The sequence below is a fragment of the Oncorhynchus clarkii genome, chromosome 21 (genome assembly GCF_045791955.1).
Source record: "Oncorhynchus clarkii lewisi isolate Uvic-CL-2024 chromosome 21, UVic_Ocla_1.0, whole genome shotgun sequence".
NCBI classification, from domain to species: Eukaryota; Metazoa; Chordata; class Actinopteri; order Salmoniformes; family Salmonidae; genus Oncorhynchus; species Oncorhynchus clarkii.
Genome location: NC_092167.1, coordinates 13,323,967 through 13,344,463, shown reverse-complemented (window position 1 = coordinate 13,344,463; position 20,497 = coordinate 13,323,967). Strand labels below are relative to the sequence as shown.

The 20,497-nt window shown below is 42.8% G+C and overlaps 1 protein-coding gene across 1 annotated transcript; it reads right to left on the bottom strand.

Annotated features, from left to right (window-relative positions):
* Positions 1–254: 254 nt before the first annotated feature.
* LOC139378593 (serine/threonine-protein phosphatase 6 regulatory subunit 2-like) lies at positions 255–15,599 on the bottom strand. The gene is made up of 23 exons (XM_071120907.1): positions 15,204–15,599; positions 11,584–11,749; positions 10,691–10,945; positions 7,066–7,252; positions 6,840–6,977; positions 6,639–6,704; positions 6,292–6,518; positions 5,892–6,018; positions 5,463–5,615; positions 5,045–5,284; positions 4,393–4,457; positions 4,136–4,251; positions 3,939–4,024; positions 3,725–3,805; positions 3,551–3,648; positions 3,369–3,426; positions 3,145–3,272; positions 2,859–3,031; positions 2,599–2,743; positions 2,322–2,404; positions 2,009–2,168; positions 1,534–1,656; positions 255–1,259 (listed from the first exon to the last, which is right to left on the bottom strand). Exons 3-23 carry the CDS (start codon positions 10,915–10,917, stop codon positions 1,208–1,210), a joined length of 2,733 nt encoding a protein of 910 aa, XP_070977008.1. The 5' UTR covers positions 10,918–10,945; positions 11,584–11,749; positions 15,204–15,599; the 3' UTR covers positions 255–1,207.
* Between the last annotated feature and the right edge of the window lie 4,898 nt (positions 15,600–20,497).

Genomic DNA, 20,497 nt, shown 5'->3' with positions numbered 1-20,497 from the left:
CAGTGTCAAATGAGTAAGTACACTACTGCAGTGGTTCTTAACCTTTTTCGGTTGCTGTACCACCTGAATTTAGCTCTGCCCAGAGTACCCTCCCATGTGAATTTTACCAGTAGACCTATGGTGTCATGAGTCAAGTATACCCTGGTTGGGAACCACTGCACTAGAGGTATTTAGCAGAACCCAATGTTGACTCTCTCAAAAAGACAGCTCCTGCCCTGTAAGTGTTTAGGAATAACAGAACATTAACACAGTGCTCAAGATTGTTTGTAAAATTTACTTTAAAATGTAGATATTTGAATATAGGTAGATCATGTTTGGTTGATTTTAAGGGGGATAGCAAATAACAAAGTCAAATACAATCAGGTCTCAGCTCACTAGCTAGGTCAACGGAGAACCGGTTATACATGCAGTAACAAATCAAAACCTTGTTCAGTTTATATCCAAATTAGTTGGCCCATATAACTATACCGAATGAGTCTTCCTTCTGACAACACTAAAAGTTGATTTAAATAAAATGGCTAATTGTCATTATTGCACATGAGCAGAAGACTAATACTATAGAACTGTTTCTTGACCCACCCTTTTCCTTGGACACTTTAAAACATTCAGAACTAGTGAGGTACAAGAATAGATGTTTTTCCATGACAAAAAAAACCCAGGTTTGGTTAACCTTGATCTGAGAGAGACAAGATGGCAGAACACTTAACATTGTCCTATAATGTACAGTAAAAATGGCTGCATAAGTGCCTTTTAAGCTCAAGGAAAACATTTTCAGAAAGGTATTTATTGTTGAGGCATCATTTCGTTAAGTTGACCTGTGCTATCCGCTCCTTACTACTCAGGTCCAACCATTTGAAAAGAGTACGAGAACAAATCCTTCAGAAAAACTTTATACTCCTCTCAGATTTCGGTTGTTTAAAAGAGATCACTGCTACAATAAAACCACACGTATTTATGTGCAACATTAGAAAAGGCTTTGAAGACAATTTCCTCTACACTGTTCTGCCTGTTGGTTGGGATGATTGGTTGCTTTTACATGTCTCCTCTCCCCATTATTGGTGTTGATTGGCAGTGTCCAGGTCCAATAACATGGCAGCGTGATTCATTAAAACACTGTAGGTTGCAGTGAGGTTATTTGGGAGGGGGTGGTCTCCCTGGAAATGGCACAGTCTATCACACCAGTCTGGGGTATAGGACTGTCTGCCCCTCAGACAGGCCCGTTGACTGCTGGCATCTCTGGGCACTGGGGTGGATCCTCTCTGGAGGGGGGAAGAAGGTGTAGAGAAGATGGGAGACAAAGTGAGGGGAGGGTGATAACATAATCCTACATTGACCGCCTCTCCTTCTCTGGCAGGCTAGAGTTCACAGTAAATACTTCTACAGGCACGCAATGCTATTGTTCAACATCGAGATGTGTCTTGGCTCTGGCTTGGAAAAGGAAACCCGGGTGCTAGAATATTATTTTGCCCTAAACTGCCTGGGATCTCTATGTGCAAGCATGCATTATTTGTACACACATGAGCTGGCACCTACTTGTTGTCTGTCTGAGAGGTGGGGGCCGAGGCTGGCAGTGTGTCTGCTGCAAGCTGTGCCTTTGGGGGGGACTTGAGAGTGTCTGTGAGGGACAGCTTTTCCAGAGGGATGGGGTTCTCCTCACTAGCAGAGGAAAGGTTAGGTTGCTTGTTAGTCAGTCTTCAACAGAAGCGTTGTTCAACTGTATTTTAGTAGCTACACCACTCCAACTCTTTTTAAAAAATATATTTATTTTTATAAATGCTAGTGATTCTTCCTCTCCAGTAAAGTACATTCATAGTTCATGGGAAGCTCCATGGATTTCCAAACTCTGAATCCAGTAATTTAATTTCAAGTCCAGTGTATAATTACTTCAATGTGGTAGTTATGTTTCAAATATAGATGTTTATTTACATGGGTACTAAGGCTTGAGTGGACTTCAACAGAAAATGTTTTCGCATTGACTGTGCATGAGTTTAACTCTTGTTAAACAAACCTTTTGACTTCAGCATTCTTGATGGTTTCCGTGGCGGTGGCGGCAGTCTTGTCATCGTCCTCGCTGTCGGAGCCCCCGGAGGAGCTGCTATCTGAGGCTACGAGGGGAGCCTTCCTACCCTCACCCACCGGCCACTCACCACCGGCAGAGGGGCTCGCACCTGGACACACAATCACTTTACCTAACGCACAAGCCAAAGCGATAATGAAAGCCGTGTAACATGTTTTGTTCTCAATGCAATAGTGAATGTCTCCACAAGGGGGAGCTAGGTCAAGTGTCAGGTGGCTGAAACCTCCCATCATCCCACACTCACCACTCTTGTTCGGACCCAGTTTGACTTGTTTGTCTGCGTCACTGCTGCCTACGGGAGAGCTACATCTGGGGCCAACCTCTGGGCTGCAGGGAGAGGTGGTAAGCTTCAGGTACAGAACTGACAACACACCACTAGGTATGTCACACAATGAAGTAAACATCTTATGTTGGTGATTTAAAAAGGGCTTACTAAAAACATGATAAATTGACAAGTTACAATATCCCAGACACTAATATCAAATGTATATAAAACTGTATGAAGAGTGTTTGGTTCCCACCTGCTGAAAGGTTGGAACTCTGTGAAGTTGGCCCAACCTGCCTCCTGTTTGTCTCCTCCACTCCCCCCTGGGGAATCCCAGCCTGCAGGACCCGGAGAGGACGAGTTACCCCCAGCTTCCCCGAAACTCGCTGTCCAGCTTGGACCTTCACATGATAACATGGTAAGAGGAAAAAGTCTACAATAATGTTTTTTGCAAAGTGGAGACCATTAATGATTGTATAATTGGTTGAGTAAAAATGGGTAATAAGCATAGTTTACAAGTAGCTGATTGATTGCCAGGTGTACTGGGAGTGTTGTCCTTGCTCTCCTCCAGGCTGCCTGGGGCTGAGGCACTCTGTCTGGAGGAGTCGTCCTCGTCAGAACCCGACCCGCGGTCCCGCTCCCGACCCCCGTTCTCCAGACTGCTCTCTGAGGTGTGGGACACCCCAAATCTGACACACACACGGGAGAGAAAGAGAAGAGCGGTTTGATGAGAAATCGATGGAGAGCTGCACATTGACATAACATCCCCTACTTTGTTTTTGCATCTTGAATTTTTACCAACCTTGTTCTGGATTTGACTTGTGTTGCATAGTTAATCTCCTTCTCCTCCCAAATGTCGTCCTCCTCTTCAGCATCGTCAAACTGACGTATCCTCTCTTTACAGCAGGCCTCAAAGGCAGTAGCGTTGGCCTGTATTCACACACATGGAGAGGGAAACGCATGTACACATTTAACTTTCACTACACACACAATGAAGCTGGTAGACATAACAATACAACAACTTACACTATTATCATCAGCATCTAGATTGAAGTTTATTTCTGCAATCCGGTCAAATGTGGCACTTAGGAAAGGAAGGAAACAAAATAGCAGCTGTTAGCCCCCAGAGGTCTTTGTCATAGCAGTCTGTTTCAAAGCTGATTTCTGGTTATTGGAGAAGGAATTGTGGAACGGATGAGTAAACTCACTTGATGTTTTCATCATGCTCACTGAACTCCTCATCGTTGAACCCAAACTGATCCACAAAGTTGGCAGTCATCTGCTGGATCTGATAGTCTGAGAAAGCCTGGGGGGGGGGGGGGCATGAATTTAGTCCTTTCAAAATTATATTTCCTCATGGGTAGACAAATGTGGCTTCCTACCTGTTGGAGTGACAGATCGTTGGGGAAGGGACTCTCCATATCATCATCTTCACTGGAGGAGTGCAGGTTATGGGTGCTCACCTGGGACACACAGGACAGACAGAGAATTAGAGTGAGGAAATGACAGAATGTGTAGAAGGGAATGCTTGCGTGATTGAGCAAGGGAAAAAGCATCTGTGTGTGTGGAGAGAGATGGTGACTAAATGGTTGATACCAGTTCCACTGTGTTTCTCCTGTTGGTCTCTCTCAGAGTCTCATCCACAAAGCTCTCCCAGCGTCCTCTGCAGTCCTCTGGCAACTCTGCAATATCACAGACCAGTTCTAAGCACTCACCCAGGCACAGTAACATTCTTTGCTATTCTTTCCTGAATACAGAAGTGTTAATCTGGCAGCTCATCAAAACACGCATACCTTTGATGAGGTCACTGATCTGGGACTGGACTGGTCCTTTCTCTAGGTTCTGTACCACCATGTTGGCCATCCTGGTCAGGTGACCCATGTTACCTCTCCTAGCGCCACCCTCCGCCCTGAGAAAAAAACCACACACCGGTTAATGACCTCTAACAGACACTACTATCATGTTAGATACCACTATTGTAGTGAAACAATACTGGACTATAGCAAAAGCTGTTGTTCCCCAGATTTGAGCATCTGACATGTTGTCTTACTGTATTTGATCGTTCTCCTCCCAGGCGTCCAGGATCCTCTGTACCAACCGACACTTCTGGAAGAGCTGAGGAAGACAATGTTTAACACTCTCGGACCAATAAGCTCCGAGATGGCTTCTACCCCCTAAATAGTCTTAAAGGTACCCAAACTATCTGCACTGACTCTACACACACTCACTAGACCCCTCAAACTCAACACTGGATCTCCACTGTATTGTTTCATTGTTCCCCTCTAATCAGGGACTGATTTAGACCTGGGACACCAGGTGGGTGCAATGAATAATCCGGTAGAACAGAAAACCAGCAGGCTCTAGACTTCGTAGGTTAAGAGTTGAATACCCCTGCACTACACTATCTATCTATCTATCATATATATATATATATATATATATATATACACACACACTTCATTGACAAAACCCACACTCAATTTGCTGCTGTTACTCTGTTCATATATTCTGATGCCTAGTCACTTTACCCTGCCTTTATGTACAGACAGTCTACCTTGAACCTCTGCACATTGATTTTATTTCTCTTATGCTACTATTTTTTGTTGTAAACTCTGCATAGTAGAGAAGGGCTCATAAGCAAATAAATGTTTTACACCCGGCTATTACTGCACATAGACAGACAGAGCTGCCAAGCCACCTACATGTGCCACCAGGGTGTTGTGAAGGGTGGTCTCCTCCACCGAGTCACTGGCCTTGGCTGGCTCCCCAGCTTCACCTCCTGCCTCCCCCTGGTTCTCTGGGCCTGCTGGGGGCTTCTCCTCGTGGTTCTGGAGGCCAGGGATGGGCCGCTCCTCTGGGACAGAGTGGTTCAGGATGGACGCCACACACAGCTCCACTTGGAAGTGCAAGAAGTTATTCCATGAGTACTTGAAGAACAGGTCCTGTGGAGAGCAAAGAGCGAGAGAACCGTGGTGACCGATGGTAGGTGACTGAGTGACAGAACAAGAATGTGAACGACAGAAAGGAGAGGTAAAGAAAAGTGCCAGTGTGAACAAATGAATAAATGCGAAAGAGTGAGAGATAATGACAAGTTGATGAGTCCCGGCAGTGCAGACACACCAGTAGCTGGTCCATGGTGGTGAGCTTGCAGAGCTCCTGACAGACACTGGGGGCGCTGGTCTGCAGCAAGGCGGCCACCAGCCGGGCCACGTGAAGGCGGGCGTTCCCCAGCGGCTCCTCCAGAAGGCCAACGGTCGTCAGTATTGCACTTTTCTACACACACCATGTTCAATTCAATTACTAAACAGTCATTGTATACAGGAAGAACTGTTGAACAAGTTGATTCAATTGTGTGTTAATGGTTGGTAAACCCCCCGAACAGTTTGTATAAAATTATGGTTGGAATTGTCTGCAGTCTGTTGGCCTCCAACATAATCAAATAAGAACATTAAAAAAAAGTATTATTTGTATGTTTCATGAGTCTCTCGTACCCACTGACCACTGTAAATTCATCAGCCACAGGCATACGGCCGTACTGTATGACCTTACCTTGGGGGGATTCAGGAGAAGCTGCTGGAAGTCCTTTAGATGGGGCTCAATGGCATGTAGAATACTGCTGTTGACAGTGTAAGACCTTTCATATCCCTGAGAATAGAGATCCATCAGCCCCTCCAACCTGACGGAGAGAGAACGAGGGTGTTCACATGCTAAAATAGCTGGAGAGATGGTCCCCGTCTAGAAACAACCTTTAGCCCCTGCCTTAAGCATTTGTGGTGATAAATCCGGACAGCCTATCAGAAGGCAAGGTGGATGTATTACCATATTGCTTAAATCTATCATGTCTTTTTAAGATGTGACAAGTGTCATGAGGTTGTTTCTGGACAAGCCAATGGAAAGAGATGAGGGAGGGAGAGTACATATGAGGAGAGAGAACAGTTGTTCCACTCACCCGGACCTCCTGGTCTCCAGTAAGGTAAGTAGCACTTGAGTTCCGTTAACAATGGAGGCCTCACTCCTCTCCCCCTCAAACATGGTCTTCAGGAGCCCAGCTACGCTCTCCTGCGACTCTAGAACAGCCAATAAGGGGTCGGTCTCAACATTCTCCTGCATCTGATTGGCCTGGTCTCGACTAAGGCGGATGATGTCACAAAGCGTCTGAGACGCATTTGATTGTCTCTGGAAAAAAATAAAGATTCATGCAAATCAGGATTCATACTTCTGACCAGATAGTTAATATCAACTGCCATGCCTTGTCCAGGAGAATACTGCAATATCAGACTACGGTCTATAACTCACTTCCTCGTCTTTGCCTGTATGGATGAGCTCTGTGAGTCTCTGAATCAGCTTCTCTTCGCTCAGCCACTGAGATCAGGAAAGAAAAAGTATGACAGGGAATGAAAGAGAAATACAAGACGCCCAAGTCAATAAGAAATGATATTTATAATTGAACACAACATTTATGAGAACAGGAACGGCTGGCAGACAGTGGCAGCTTACATTGAGGACCTCCTGTCTCAAGGGGGCAGGCTCCACACAGCTGATGAGGCGAAGCAGCAGGTCCATCATGGCGGAGGCGTCGATGTGTTTCAGCACCAGGCCGATGAAGCCATCCTTTTTCCTCAGGAAGGAGATTACCTGGAGCAAAAGAGACGTTTGGTGAGCTCCAGGTAGGTCCTTACACTTTCTTTACCCACCTTTATAACTTCTTGGGCATTGAGGTTACCTGTTCTGTTTTCCTAGCGATGAGGTTGCCGATGGTCTTGCTGAAGAAGCTGGCTAGTAGCGGGTTGAGGGGCGGGTCCTGCTCCAGGAAGTGGTAGAGAGTCTCCAGGAGTGACGTGTCCCCGCCCAACTTGTCGTTGATGAGGGACACGTCTGATGTCAAGAGCTCACAGGCGATGTTAGGGAACCTGTGGGAGGGAGGTGTACAGTGTATTCATTCTTGAAATATTACTTTTACGATGTTTGGAAATATTCTGACAATGCTCATTGTCAATTCTGAATTCATGTTTATTGGACTGAGTATGCTGAAGACCACATTGTGTATGCTATGTTAACAGACCCAATCAAGACCAGGGCCCAGTTTCCCAAAAGTATCTTAAGACTAAGTTCTTCGTTAGAACCATAGCATCCTATCCTAACTCAGCCTTAAGATGCTTTTGGGAAACAGGGCCTATTTGGTGTTCTTTGTGTCTTGTAAGCTACTTTAGAGGGCGAGATGTTGTCCACGAGGGCATGCATACGATTAGGAATTAGAATAGTAATGTAATAGGATCTCTGGGCATGTTTCAAACCCAACCTGTTGTACTCTTCTGTTACATTAAAGGAGCAACCTAAAAACATGAACTAATTGAGGCATCTATCATGGCACTGGGAGTTCTGTTCCCAGTTCATGACGTTGAGTTCAAAACAGTGTTTCTACTGTCAATTATCAATCTTCAACCTTAAAAAAAGCCTTCAAAAATATCTTGGCTCCCACTAAATTCAGGATTCAATCCAATTACGAGTTATAGGCATTGTGGCTTTTAAAGGCTATGTTCCCATTTTTGCAGAGATCCCTTTCACGGTAACCTTTTATCTATTTAGTCAGTTAAGAACAAATTCTTATTTACAATGACAGCCTACCCCAGCCAAACCCGGATGCTGGGCCAATTATGCACCGCCAATCACGGCCGGATGTGATACAGCCTGGACTCAAACCAGGGACTGTAGTGACACCTCTTGCACGAAGATGCAATAATGTAATGTCTGCTCAATCGAAATTGCCTTTAAAAAGCCACAATTCCTATTATATAGGGATTGAATCCCAACTTTTAGATTTAACATTTTCAAAGAAATGTCACATTCTGGAGGAGACAGTGGGTGAGGTAACAACCTGGCCTCACGTCTAAATTTGTGGGTTCAAATCTAGCAGGCTGTGTTATTGTTTAAACAATTCTTAACATCAAATATTCAAAGAGAACTGTTTTTTGGGGAGTATGAGGTAAGACCATTGCCTCAAGCATTGGGTAAAATGTTTGAATCTAGCTGGTTGTACTTGTTTGTTCTACTCAACCTCAACTGTGTGAAGTAGTCAGTGGCCTGGCCTAAGAACCTTTCCTCAAACTGATGGTCGTGGGTTCAAAGCTAACTAGTTGTGTTTGTTGGTGCTTTCACAATTCTCAATGTCAATCATATGCAGAAGCACGTATGAACTGTGAAGGTGTTGTAGCTCTAGGATAAGAACCCATACTGATGGCTATGGGTTAAAATCTAACTGGTTGTGCTTGCTCAATGTCAAACATATGCAGAAGCACGTATGAACTGTGAAGGTGTTGTAGCTCTAGGATAAGAACCCATACTGATGGCTATGGGTTAAAATCTAACTGGTTGTGCTTGCTCAATGTCAAACATATGCAGAAGCACGTATGAACTGTGAAGGTGTTGTAGCTCTAGGATAAGAACCCATACTGATGGCTATGGGTTAAAATCTAACTGGTTGTGCTTGCTCAATGTCAAACATATGCGTTTTCAGTGTGAAGGAGTTATGGCTCTGGGGTAAGAACCTTTTCTCTGGTGGTTTTAGTCATGGTCTTGGGGAGTGGCTGCCACAAAAAAATGGTTGGAGGGCAGTGATGTTGGGAGTGATGAGCAGATGGGATAAACCCCCCCGGGGTTACAAGGCGAAGACTAGACCCCACAGACACAAGCTCTTTCGCTCTAGACAGGGATCTCTTCGTTTGTTTGACATTGAGAATCACAGGAAAACAAAGAACGTAATACTGTATGCACGCTGGTCTTAGGTTGGCACTTATCCACTGAGCATAGAACCCAGGCCATGTCAGAGCACGTTACGGAGAAGCCCCTTTCATTTTGTACAACAGGTCTTTAGAGGAAAGGTCAGTACGTGATAGCCAAAGCATAGGGTGTATTTGAATATTTATTTAATTAAAACGATTCTTTGTTAAGCACAGATTCTCTTACAATAATGAAATAGTATACAGTGGGGCAAAAAAGTATTTAGTCAGCCACCAATTGTGCATGTTCTCCCACTTAAAAAGATGAGAGAGGCCTGTAATTTATCATAGGTACACTTCAACTATGACAGACAAAATGAGAAAAAAAATCCAGAAAATCACAAGGATTTTTAATGAATTTATTTGCAAATTATGGTGGACAATAAGTATTTGGTCAATAACAAAAGTTTCTCAATAATTTGTTATATACCCTTTGTTGGCAATGACAGAGGTCAAACGTTTTCTGTAAGTCTTCACAAGGTTTTCACACACTGTTGCTGGTATTTTGGCCCATTCCTCCATGCAGATCTCCTCTAGAGCAGTGATGTTTTGGGGCTGTTGCTGGACCTTCAACTCCCTCCAAAGATTTTCTATGGGGTTGAGATCTGGAGACTGGCTAGGCCACTCCAGGACCTTGAAATGATTCTTACGAAGCCACTCCTTCATTGCCCGGGCGGTGTGTTTGGGATCATTGTCATGCTGAAAGACCCAGCCACGTTTCATCTTCAATGCCCTTGCTGATTGAAGGAGGTTTTCACTCAAAATCTCACGATACATGGCCCCAATCATTCTTTCCTTTACACGGATCAGTCATCCTGGTCCCTTTGCAGAAAAACAGCCCCAAAGAATGATGTTTTCACCCCCATGCTTCACAGTAGGTGTGGTGTTCTTTGGATGCAACTCAGCATTCTTTGTCCTCCAAACACGATGAGTTGAGTTAACAAAAAGTTATATTTTGGTTTCATCTGACCATATGACATTCTCCCAATCTTCTTCTGGATCATCCAAATGCTCTCTAGCAAACTTCAGACGGGCCTGGACACGTCTGGCACTGCAGGATTTGAGTCCCTTAGTCTTCCCAGCCTGGTGCAGGTCTACAATTTTGTTTCTGGTGTCCTTTGACAGCTCTTTGGTCTTGGCCATTGTGGAGTTTGGAGTGTGACTGTTTGAGATTGTTATCAGTATAAAAGACACCTGTCCACAAGTTCAAACAGGTGCCATTAATACAGGTAACGAGTGGAAAACAGAGGAGCATCTTAAAGAAGAAGTTACAGGTCTGTGAGAGCCAGAAATCTTGCTTGTTTGTAGGTGACCAAATACTTATTTTCCACCATAATTTGAAAATAAATTCATTAAAAATCCTACAATGTGATTTTCTGGATATTTTTTCTCATTTTGTCTGTCATAGTTGAAGTGTACCTATGATGAAAATTACAGGCCTAATCTTTTTAAATGGGAGAACTTGCACAATTGGTGGCTGACTAAATCATTTTTTGCCCCACTGTACATGGGCTGAATGTGGCCGCTCAATACACATCCCCTCTTTCCCCCGGGGTGACCCTTTTCTCTCACTTAAAGCGGCTCTTCTCCTCTAGGTCAGCAGGGGGCTCTGTGGTGATGAGGTTGACCAGCTCTGTCATGCAGTGGTCCTGGGAGAGGAAGAGCAGCAGCCGGCGGTTCTGTGCCTTGCACTCCTGCAGGACATCATCCTCCTCCATGAGCTCCCGCAAAGTCACGTCCTCCCGGTCCAGCAGCTGGTCGATGTGGGACGTGGTGTGCAGGTCAAACTTCCAGAACATGGTGGCTGCTTGGACAGGGGGCACAGCCCTAGGAGAAGGAAGGAAAGCATCAGAGAGAGAGAGGGACGCAATATTGGCATGGTGCCCTTGTAGTAGACTAAGCAGAGAGCTCCTTTAAATATTGGTTTTAATTGTTTTTATTTTTTTATTAGACCTTTAGTTTTTCTGCACATTTCTGTTGGTTATGTAGCCCTCTACAAGATCATCACCATCTCCCTGACTACAGTCCTCTGAGCAAGCCATGAACTGTTCCTCTCCATCTTTAAAGGATGCATGCACTCTATTGTTTGAACTAGCCAACTATAGTTAGGCTACTCATGACGATGACTTACTGGTTGACCTAGCCAACTATAGCTAGGCTACTCATGATGTATTGTTTGACATAGCTAACTAAAGCTAGGCTACTCATGATATTGCTTGTTTGTTTTTTGAAGCGCTTTGAGATGAAAATAAATCAAATTAATGAGGAAGAAAAAGGAGGAGATTAAAAGAGCTGAGGTTCATGCGTGGTAGGGAGGGTAACAGGGGAAATACAAAGAAACAGATGAAAACAATGAAGCAGGAACATCTAAAAACATCAAACACGGTCACTGACTCGGTCCACACATGAACAACAAACTCATTACAGATATCATTTGAGATGTAACATCCAGTAACTGTGCTTACCAGCAGATTAAATGTGGGTATCTTTAATCAGACCTCCCTCAAAGGCAGGCATTTGTGTTTGTGCAGACAGCAGAGAGCGTGGCAAGGCCTGGCATTTATCAACATGGGTCTCCTCTTAGAACACGGGCATCCTTAGTACACAACACACTAAAAGGCTCACCATAACCTGAGAGAGACAAGGGGATGGGGATTATAATTAAATTCACATAGGACCTTGCATCTGATCGCAAAGTCATCTATTATTAGTCAGCAGCAGTATTATATGCATCTGGTGTTTAAAGATGACTGTGTTGCATCAGATTTATTCGATATTACAAGGAGGATTCTGAACAGAGCTTTTCGAGAAAGACGTTTGTCTGGCTGTCATTAGTTATAGGGTCATGACCTAGCCTTCTAGTTAGTAGACTGCTAGTGAGAACGCTGTAGCGGGGTTTGACTTTTGAAATCTTAGCCTAGAGTAGCCAAACCCTAAGTCAACCTGCTTCTATAGAACTCTTCGCTTTCAGTTTTATGAATGAGACAATGAACTGATGTGCCAACAGCCTGTCCTGACTTGCCTTGTGGCTTATAAAAAAAGAGAACAAGGCCTAGACTAACATTATATATCAACTCAACTTAGCCTAACAACGGTGAAATGTGCAACGCTTAGTGTTGTGTCGTCAAGAACACAAATAACAAAAGAACTCCAGCGAACTTAATTACTTGAAGATAGTAGTGAATGGTATTTTGGCCAACAATGGACAGGCTCACACAGAAAAATGGGCATGCCATCAACTAAGATGCCGGCTGGAAAATCTTAAACAAAATTCCAGATACATGCTTCGGGTCTTGTTAAGCCTATGCAAACGCTTTATGAAATGAGACAAGCATTTTTAAATGGATTATAGGCTTGCATAGGCTACCAATTACAGTCAAATTCATGAGTATTTTGTCTTAAGTCTAATGTATGAACACTGGGCTCACTAGCAGGGGTTGCTGCCTAGCTACTACAATAAATATTATTACCTGTATGCTTTAAAATATATGCAGAAGTAAAAGCATCTAATGCACACTATCCTTTCCTGGACCCTCACTCATACATCACTAATGTGAAAAGGTTGTGGTTAGCTCTAGCTACTTCACTGTTCTTGACGTCAGCATCTCACACTAAACAACCTAGCTATAAGCTATAGCCTAGGCAACCACAACTACAGACAGGAAATTAGAATAGTTTAGAATAATCTGTTGTCTATGGTTGCTATGATAAACACACTAACTAGCCTATCAAGACCATTATTCAGGCATGTTAGAAGGGACAAAGTCAAACTAACTTGCTTAGTCAACAAAAGACGAATGTGCTGGCCTGTGCAATACAACACTGACTGGCCGCCCACACAACACAATAATGGGTCTGAAAAAGGAAATCAAAGTGTTTCCTACTTTTTCCTCTTATTTGGACAATCCTGCACGTGCGAGAGAGTCCATCTGGCATACATTTATACAGAGCACACTAGTGCAACTATAACCCCTAGAGTGCTCCTCCGTGAACGCTACACAGGAAAATACTAAAACTTGACTTCTCATCTAAAATAGAAGTCACCAGGGGCATCTTCAACAAAACAGTCCACTGGCTAATAGAGTAAATGACGAAAAGAACAATGGTTGAAGAGCAATCACCTGGATGCTATGACCTAACAGTAGCGTGTCATTAAGCAAAGCAAGTGGCTTATGGGGCAGCGTAGTAACGCAGCGTTCGTTCACATGCTCGTCGGAACTTCCTATTTCCTAGTTGTGATGTCGGATATACGGCTGTTTCATGCATGTGTTTTTTGATCGGAACAATTCGTCAACCAACAAGATTTTAGTTATCTTGATAAGCTGGCTAACATTGCTAATAATAATAGTTTGCTAGCTTGCTTAAAATTGAGAATATGGTCAATCTAGCTACATCATCCATATTTATAAGGTTGTAGATGTCAATAAAGCCACAACAATTTCTCCAGTTTCCCACTTGTAATTCAGATTTGGAGGGTCGTTTAATAAGTGAAACTTCCCCAGTCGGAACTAGGAATTTCTGATAGCACGTGAACGTGGCATAGACAGAGCAATCACAAATCTTAGACGGCTTCCTTTCCTTGGCTCTTCACCTTCATGACCCCTAATTAGATAGGCAAAAGCAAGATGGTGGAAACTAATTACGTCTACTACGATCAGTGGTTATGAAGGAGAGTTGATAGGGAAAGGAGGCTATCGAAGATAATTGGGACATAGCCAGGCTCTCCCATTTCCTAATTAGGTGCTTATCAGTCTCAGTTGGCTGCACTGCTAAGCACCTGCAGGTGTGCTTCCCCATGAGTTGCTAACAAAAGTAGTAACAGGGAGCCCCATTTAAGACGCTCGTTTTTGTTGCCACCTTATACCTAGGATTCAAGATGTGGTTGGTTTTGGATAACTGCTTTTACAAACATGACCATTTTGTTGTCTGTAAGCCTATGAAGAACCTCAGACTGTTCTCCCCACTTCCATTATTTAGATGAGGACAGTATACTTACCCTGCCCCCACTCTCCAATGGACATGCATACATTGCTACAGTTGTCAAAGTGTATATTATTATTATTTGTAGGATTGTCTCAGGTAAACATAACAATAATAGAAAAAATATATACATCAACCCCCCAAAATTCTACTTTTACGTGTTGATAATTTCTCTGAAAATAAATTGGTAAGATGGTTTAGGGTCTATCCCTCCTTGTCTGACAATGCAGGGGCAAGTGCTCTGTAGAGCTGTAACATTATATGGTGGTGGCCTTGGCAAGAAATGCACATCAACTGCTGAGTGTTGGAAGCTCACATTTCTGTTTACTTCAAGTCACTACAGTAGTACTTGCTGGCTACTTCTATTCACTACTTGGAGACTTGACATCTGATTATTTATAAGGTAACGCTGCCAGTGCCAAACCCTTGCCCTGCAGTTGGAAACGGGGTTGAGTTTGTTTGTTCAATGGATAGAAATTCCAAGACCGTCGATTTGTTTCTAGACAACTATAATTTTACAACGGTGTGGAATTTTCCGCAACAAGTATATCTTCACAAATGCAGGAAGTAACATGGTTTGGTAGTTAACATTTCTTGCAACCGAAACATTATCTTGAACGAACTTCACTTCTCTTTTTGGTCTTGCTAACGTCGAATGTCTGAACAGCAGCTAACGTCAGCTAGTATTAACGTTAGCTAGCTAGGACATAGCTACCTAATTCAGTTAGCAAAGTAGATTGGCTAAACCAGAGGGATTCGACACAGTTAAAGGCGTAGAGAATCCTGAGTCGCTAGCTATCCAGGAAGCTAGCTAACTTAACGTTACCATACAATTTAGCTAGCGTTAGCACAAGGAGTTGAGCAAATTATCATCAACTTTGTCGCTAGTTAGTTACAGGGCTAGTTGTCGGCGTTAGTTTCTCTCGGAGTCCGATAACTAGCATCTAACGTTAAAATTAACACAACTTTAGCTGGCTAAATTGGCAAAAGCTAGCTAACCCTCTTTAGCTAACTAGGTACTGATAGCTTAACCATGTATTTTAAGTCGCCAAGCACAAATAACTCACCAGCTTTAGCTAGCCAACGATGGTCCTGAGAAACTTACCGTTTTGTTCAAAGTTTGCAATCCACTCGTCTGTATGGCTAATGTTGCGCTACCTACCTTCGTTAGCTAATAGCTAACGTTAGTTAGCGAACTAGCCAAACGTGATTTGTTTTGATGGGTCAGTCTGACGAGGAGTATGAGCAAAGTATCTGTCAACCTGGTAACACGGATATTTGTATCTTGTGACGTGGCAACGGACAGGCCTCACATTTGTACCTTGTATATTCAATATTATTACGCGTAATATATATTTATATATTCTACAGTACATAAATTCATAAGCTAGCCTCTTCCCAGCTCAAGCATGCAAAGCAGGAAAAACTCCTTCATATTTTCGAATCAAAATGGCGAATATTATCGCGGAGGCGCGCAGGCGAGTGCGCATTGACTTCTTCTGTGGCTGTGGTGTCAAACAAATTTTGCTAGGTCCGGAGGGCCGCACTGAAAATTGGTAATATTCCTGTGCCTCACCATCTACATTTGCAAAATATAGTTCTCTATCCATCGTTTTTGGAACACCCTGTCTACCTTTAATTTCCGTCATTATTAGGGAGCTGGACACATTCAATAAACTGTATAAAAAGGCCATTATCATTTTCTACACAGTTTCGAGTTGGTTTTAGTCATTTTAAAGTATACTGATCAAAAATATAAACGCGACTATTTCAACGATTTTACTGAGTTACAATTCATATAAGGAAATCAGTCAATTTTAAAAAATTCATTAGGCCCTAATCTATGGATTTCACATCTGGGAATACAGATATGCATGCACCTGTTGGTCACAGATAACTTTTCTTTTTTTTAAGTTAGGGGCGTGGATCAGAAAAGTTAGTATCTGGTGTGACCACCATTTGCCTCATGCAGCGCAACACATTTCCTTCGCATAAAGTTGATCAGGCTGTTGATTGTGGCTTGTGGAATGTTGTCCCACAATTTTCTTCAATGGCTGTGCAAAATTGCTGGATATTGGCGGGAACTGGAACATGCTGTGCCTGTGGTACATGTCAATCTAGAGCATCCCAAACATGCTCAATGGGTGACATGTCTGGTGAGTATGCAGGCCATGGGACATTTTCAGCTTATGTACAAATCCTTGCAACATTTATTTTTATTTTTTATCCTTTATTTAACTAAGCAAGTCAGTTAAGAACAAATTTTTATTTTTCAATGACAGCCCAGGAACAGTGGGTTATTCAGGGGCAGAACAACATATTTTTACCTTGTCAGCTCAGGGATTCGTTCTTGCAACCTTTTGGTTACTAGTCCAACCATTATGCTACCTGCCGCCCGTGCATTATCATGCTTATGCCTGCCCATACCATAACCCCACCGCCAGCATGGGGCACTCTGTTCACAATGTTGACATTAGCAAACCGCTCACCCACACGATGAAATGCACGTAGCCTGCGGTTGTGAAGCCGGTTGGACATACTGCCAAATTCTCTAAAACTACGTTGGAGGTGGCTTATGGTAGATACATGAACATTACATTCTCTGGCAACAGCTCTGGTGGACATTCCTGCAGTCAGCATATTGCATGCTTACTCAAAACTTGAGACATCTGTGGCATTGTGTTGTATGACAAAACTTATTCTGTGACAAAAGCTTCTTGATATGCCACACCTGTCAGGTGGATGGATGGGTTATCTTGGCAAAGGAGAAATGCTCACTAACCAGAATGTAAACACATTTTGGGACTAACAATTTACATGTTGCGTTTATATTTCTATTCAGTGTATATTGAGTCATTTTAAAGTATTTACTCCCTAACAGTCTAGCTTGAATTTCTGTGATTATTAGCAAGCTGGACACAGTCGAGAAACTGTGTAAAAAGGTCCATTATCATTATCTCATTTACTCAAACCACTTGCTTTTAAACCACAAACTTTAAGGTGCATGCTGCCACCTACTGTGCTGGAGTGTGTGGTCAATCACGGTTTACATTAGCTCCACCTACCTAACTGTACTATTAAGAACATTTAAAAGAGCCCTGCTAACTTCTAACAGACCCTTCCCCAGCCCTTCCAAATTCGTCCAACCTCAATGACAAACCATCTATGCCAACCAAATGTAATGACGAGTTCAATGTCCTAGACACAACTGAGCAAACACCACCTCTTCCTTCATTATCTGACCTTTGAATCTTGGTCCGTCTAACATTTTTGGCGCAAGGACTTCAGAGAGAGACGAGGAATAAACTATAAAACTTTGCATCTGTTTCCTGTCAAAACTGTCGATTTATCAAACAATATAATTTCAATTATTACATTATGATTGGGATAAACAGTATATTTAAAAAATAATAATATTCACCAGGTCCAGGAATTGTATGTCTGTCTACTAAAGTTTTCAATACATTGGGACCAGGTTGGGGCTTAAGTGAATTAATGTAAATAAATCACAAATATACAGTATATGACATTTCCTGTCTGCAACATTACTGTCTAGGATAGTGGACCTAATGGTCTTGGCCTGCTCCTCTGATAAGGCCCTTTTCCACTAGATTGGACTAGAGGTCTTCGATAATTCCATCAAAAGATAATCAAGTGATTTACCACTAATTACCAGTTGAATACAGAAATGACCATGCATCATCTGCACTGTGTATGGAATAACTTTTATTGTTCATGTATGCCTACAGATCTAATACAATGTTCAAATATACATTTTTCTGCACAAACACAATGCGTTACATTTGCAACTCAGTTATTATGTATGATAAAGATATTGACTTTATATTTGTTATATTTGTTGTTAGATTTGCATATTTTATTATATTTGTTAGATGCTGGGATGAATGCGGAAGATGGAATTCATGGCGCATGACAAGATGAAGCGAGGCTGAAAGAAGAGCGTGAGGTTCAAACCCAAACCAACATCTGCGAAATACAAACACAGTACTTTCTCCTTTGAGTCAAGTACAGAAGAGATAATTACGTGCCTGAAACCCCTGAGAGGTCAACAGATAGTGAACTCTCAGAAATTGAACCTGACAGAAGTGAAGAGGAAGAACCTGCACCGACAGGTGACGTGAAGGCTTCCGAGCCTCACCCTAATGATCAGGAAAATGGCCGAGATGACTCTAGCCCAGTGGGTGTACAATTCTTGGAGAAAGTAGATCCATGCCTTTTGGCTGACCCGTTTGTGGTATCAGGATGTGTGAAGAAGGAGTTGGTTCTTGTCAATTCAGTCAAAGTATCCAGAAGTGGACTTGAGTAGATTTTTTTGTGTGTCTGCTGCCCAGAGGGAGGGGGCGCTATGCGACTCGGGATGAGAGCTGTGTCCTGCTTTGCTCTCCGGAGTAGAGCACTGCTGAAAGGAGTGATAACTGGGGTAGCGTTGAGTGTTGAGGTGGATCGACTGATGCAGACCCGGTGGCAAGCACAAGCCTGAGGAGACCCTGCCTGTCCTTCTGAGTTTGTATGCATTCACACCCCTTGACTTTTTCCACATTTGTGTTACTGTACATCCGGAGAGCTTTTGTTTCAAACCCACTATGGTGTTTCAGGTGCCAAGTTTATGGTCATGTTGCAGCAGTATGTAGGAGGGAGATTCCGAGGTGTGAGAAGTGTGCAGGAGGGCATGGGAGAGTGTGTAGGTTTGGTGGAAAAGGTGGGATGCTTCAATTAGGGGGTGGCCATGTTGCTTGGGATCAGAAATGTCCTATGTAAATGAGACAGGTTGATGTTTCCAGGGTGAGAGCACTGCAGCAGTAGAGATGTTTTTGGGTGTCAAAGATTTTAGTGCAGAAGAACTAAAGGGGGTTTTGAGAGAAGGGGTTACAGCCAAAGTAGTGGGAAGGGATGGTGGGGTGTATTGGGGATAGTGGTATTTTTTAAATGTTTTATTTAACCTTTATTTAACTAGGCAAGTCAGTTAAGAACAAATTCTTATTTACAATGAAGGCCTACCCCGGCCAAACCCAGACGACGCTGGGCCGATTGTGCGCCGTCCTATGGGACTTCCAATCATGGCCGGATGTGATACAGTCTGGATTCAAACCAGGGACTGTAGTGACAGCCTCTTGCACTGAGATGCAGTGCCTTGGACGCTAGATGATGGTGCATTTTCCTTTTTCCCCATATCCTCTTTTTTGTGAACAAATGTTTTAAAATTCAAAAAGGCACTCACATATCTGAGCAATCTTTTTTGCAGGTGCATGGCAACAGTTGAACAAGATGAAGGAAAAAGGAAACGCACACTGCTCTTGATAGAATCACTGATCTTAAATAAGCTTACGTATCGGCCTCACAGCCGCGTCAGAGCTTTTGTGATTAAAAAATAAATAATTGCACCCTTATGTAGACCTAGCCCCACCCACATCCGTTCCACGCATCGACAGGGTTTGGAGGCGAAGGAAAATCAAATAAGTGCTACCAAATATAACAATATGCATTTCATAAATATTCGAATAAAGTGTGTAAATAAGACGTATTAAACACGTCTGTAAAATCACAATGAGGACATAGCAAGTTCTCATTAATCATTTGGTACATCGTACGAAAAACAGAGTCATCTTAAATAGGGACATAATTAATGTTCAAATTCACAACATAACATACTTAGGCATTTCATCATTAAGTCCTTTAGGAAATAATGTCTGCAGGGTGAAAATCCCAAAACATTATATTTTACTCAGAGTATTGTCAGCTTTAGGTCATTAAAATGTACTGCGACTGGATAATCCCTTTCGTTTCTCCTGATTGAACTTTTATGTTCACTAATTCTCGAGAGTTTTCACCGACAGAGATAGGCCCACATGGACAATAAATAATGTAAATAACATGGGTGGTGGAACACGTAATAATGTCATTTATTTGGAACCGTTTTCCTGTGTGTGGGTGGCAGAAATATTCACACTTCATCATATTGTTGCACTGTGCGCATCCTCTGCATTTATAGCTATCATTTCGAAGAGGGTGTAAAAGAGCCTGGCTGATTTTCTTTTGTAGCTGTCAGTTGGCATGAACCAATTTATCGCGTAAATTGCGACCTCTCCTATACACAATAAGTGGTAGATTTTTAAATTCAGCCGGCAAAACCGGGTCCGATGATAAAATATGCTAGTGTTTCTTGACCACATCTCCCACTTTTCGCGAGTTCAAAGTATATGTGGTTGTGAACATTACGGAATGTTCTTTAGCGGGTCTTTTTTGTAGCAGTTCAACTCCTGTTGTTCCTAATGCCAAATTAAGATCTTCATCCACATATTGTGGCGAATAGCCTCTTCTTAGAAACCCAATGCGCATCTCCGCTTCTTTTTCTAGATAATCGTCTGTGGAGTGGCACAT

Bases quoted from the DNA above. Each gene is read 5' to 3' on its own strand.
- LOC139378593 (XM_071120907.1), bottom strand. From the start codon at position 10,917: ATGTTCTGGAAGTTTGACCTGCACACCACGTCCCACATCGACCAGCTG. The intron at 6,978-7,065 runs GTAACCTCAATG...CTTTTGCTCCAG, and splicing joins TCGCTAGGAAAACAGAACAG to GTAATCTCCTTCCTGAGGAA. The intron at 4,252-4,392 runs GTAAGACAACAT...TTTTTTTCTCAG, and splicing joins GAGGAGAACGATCAAATACA to GGCGGAGGGTGGCGCTAGGA.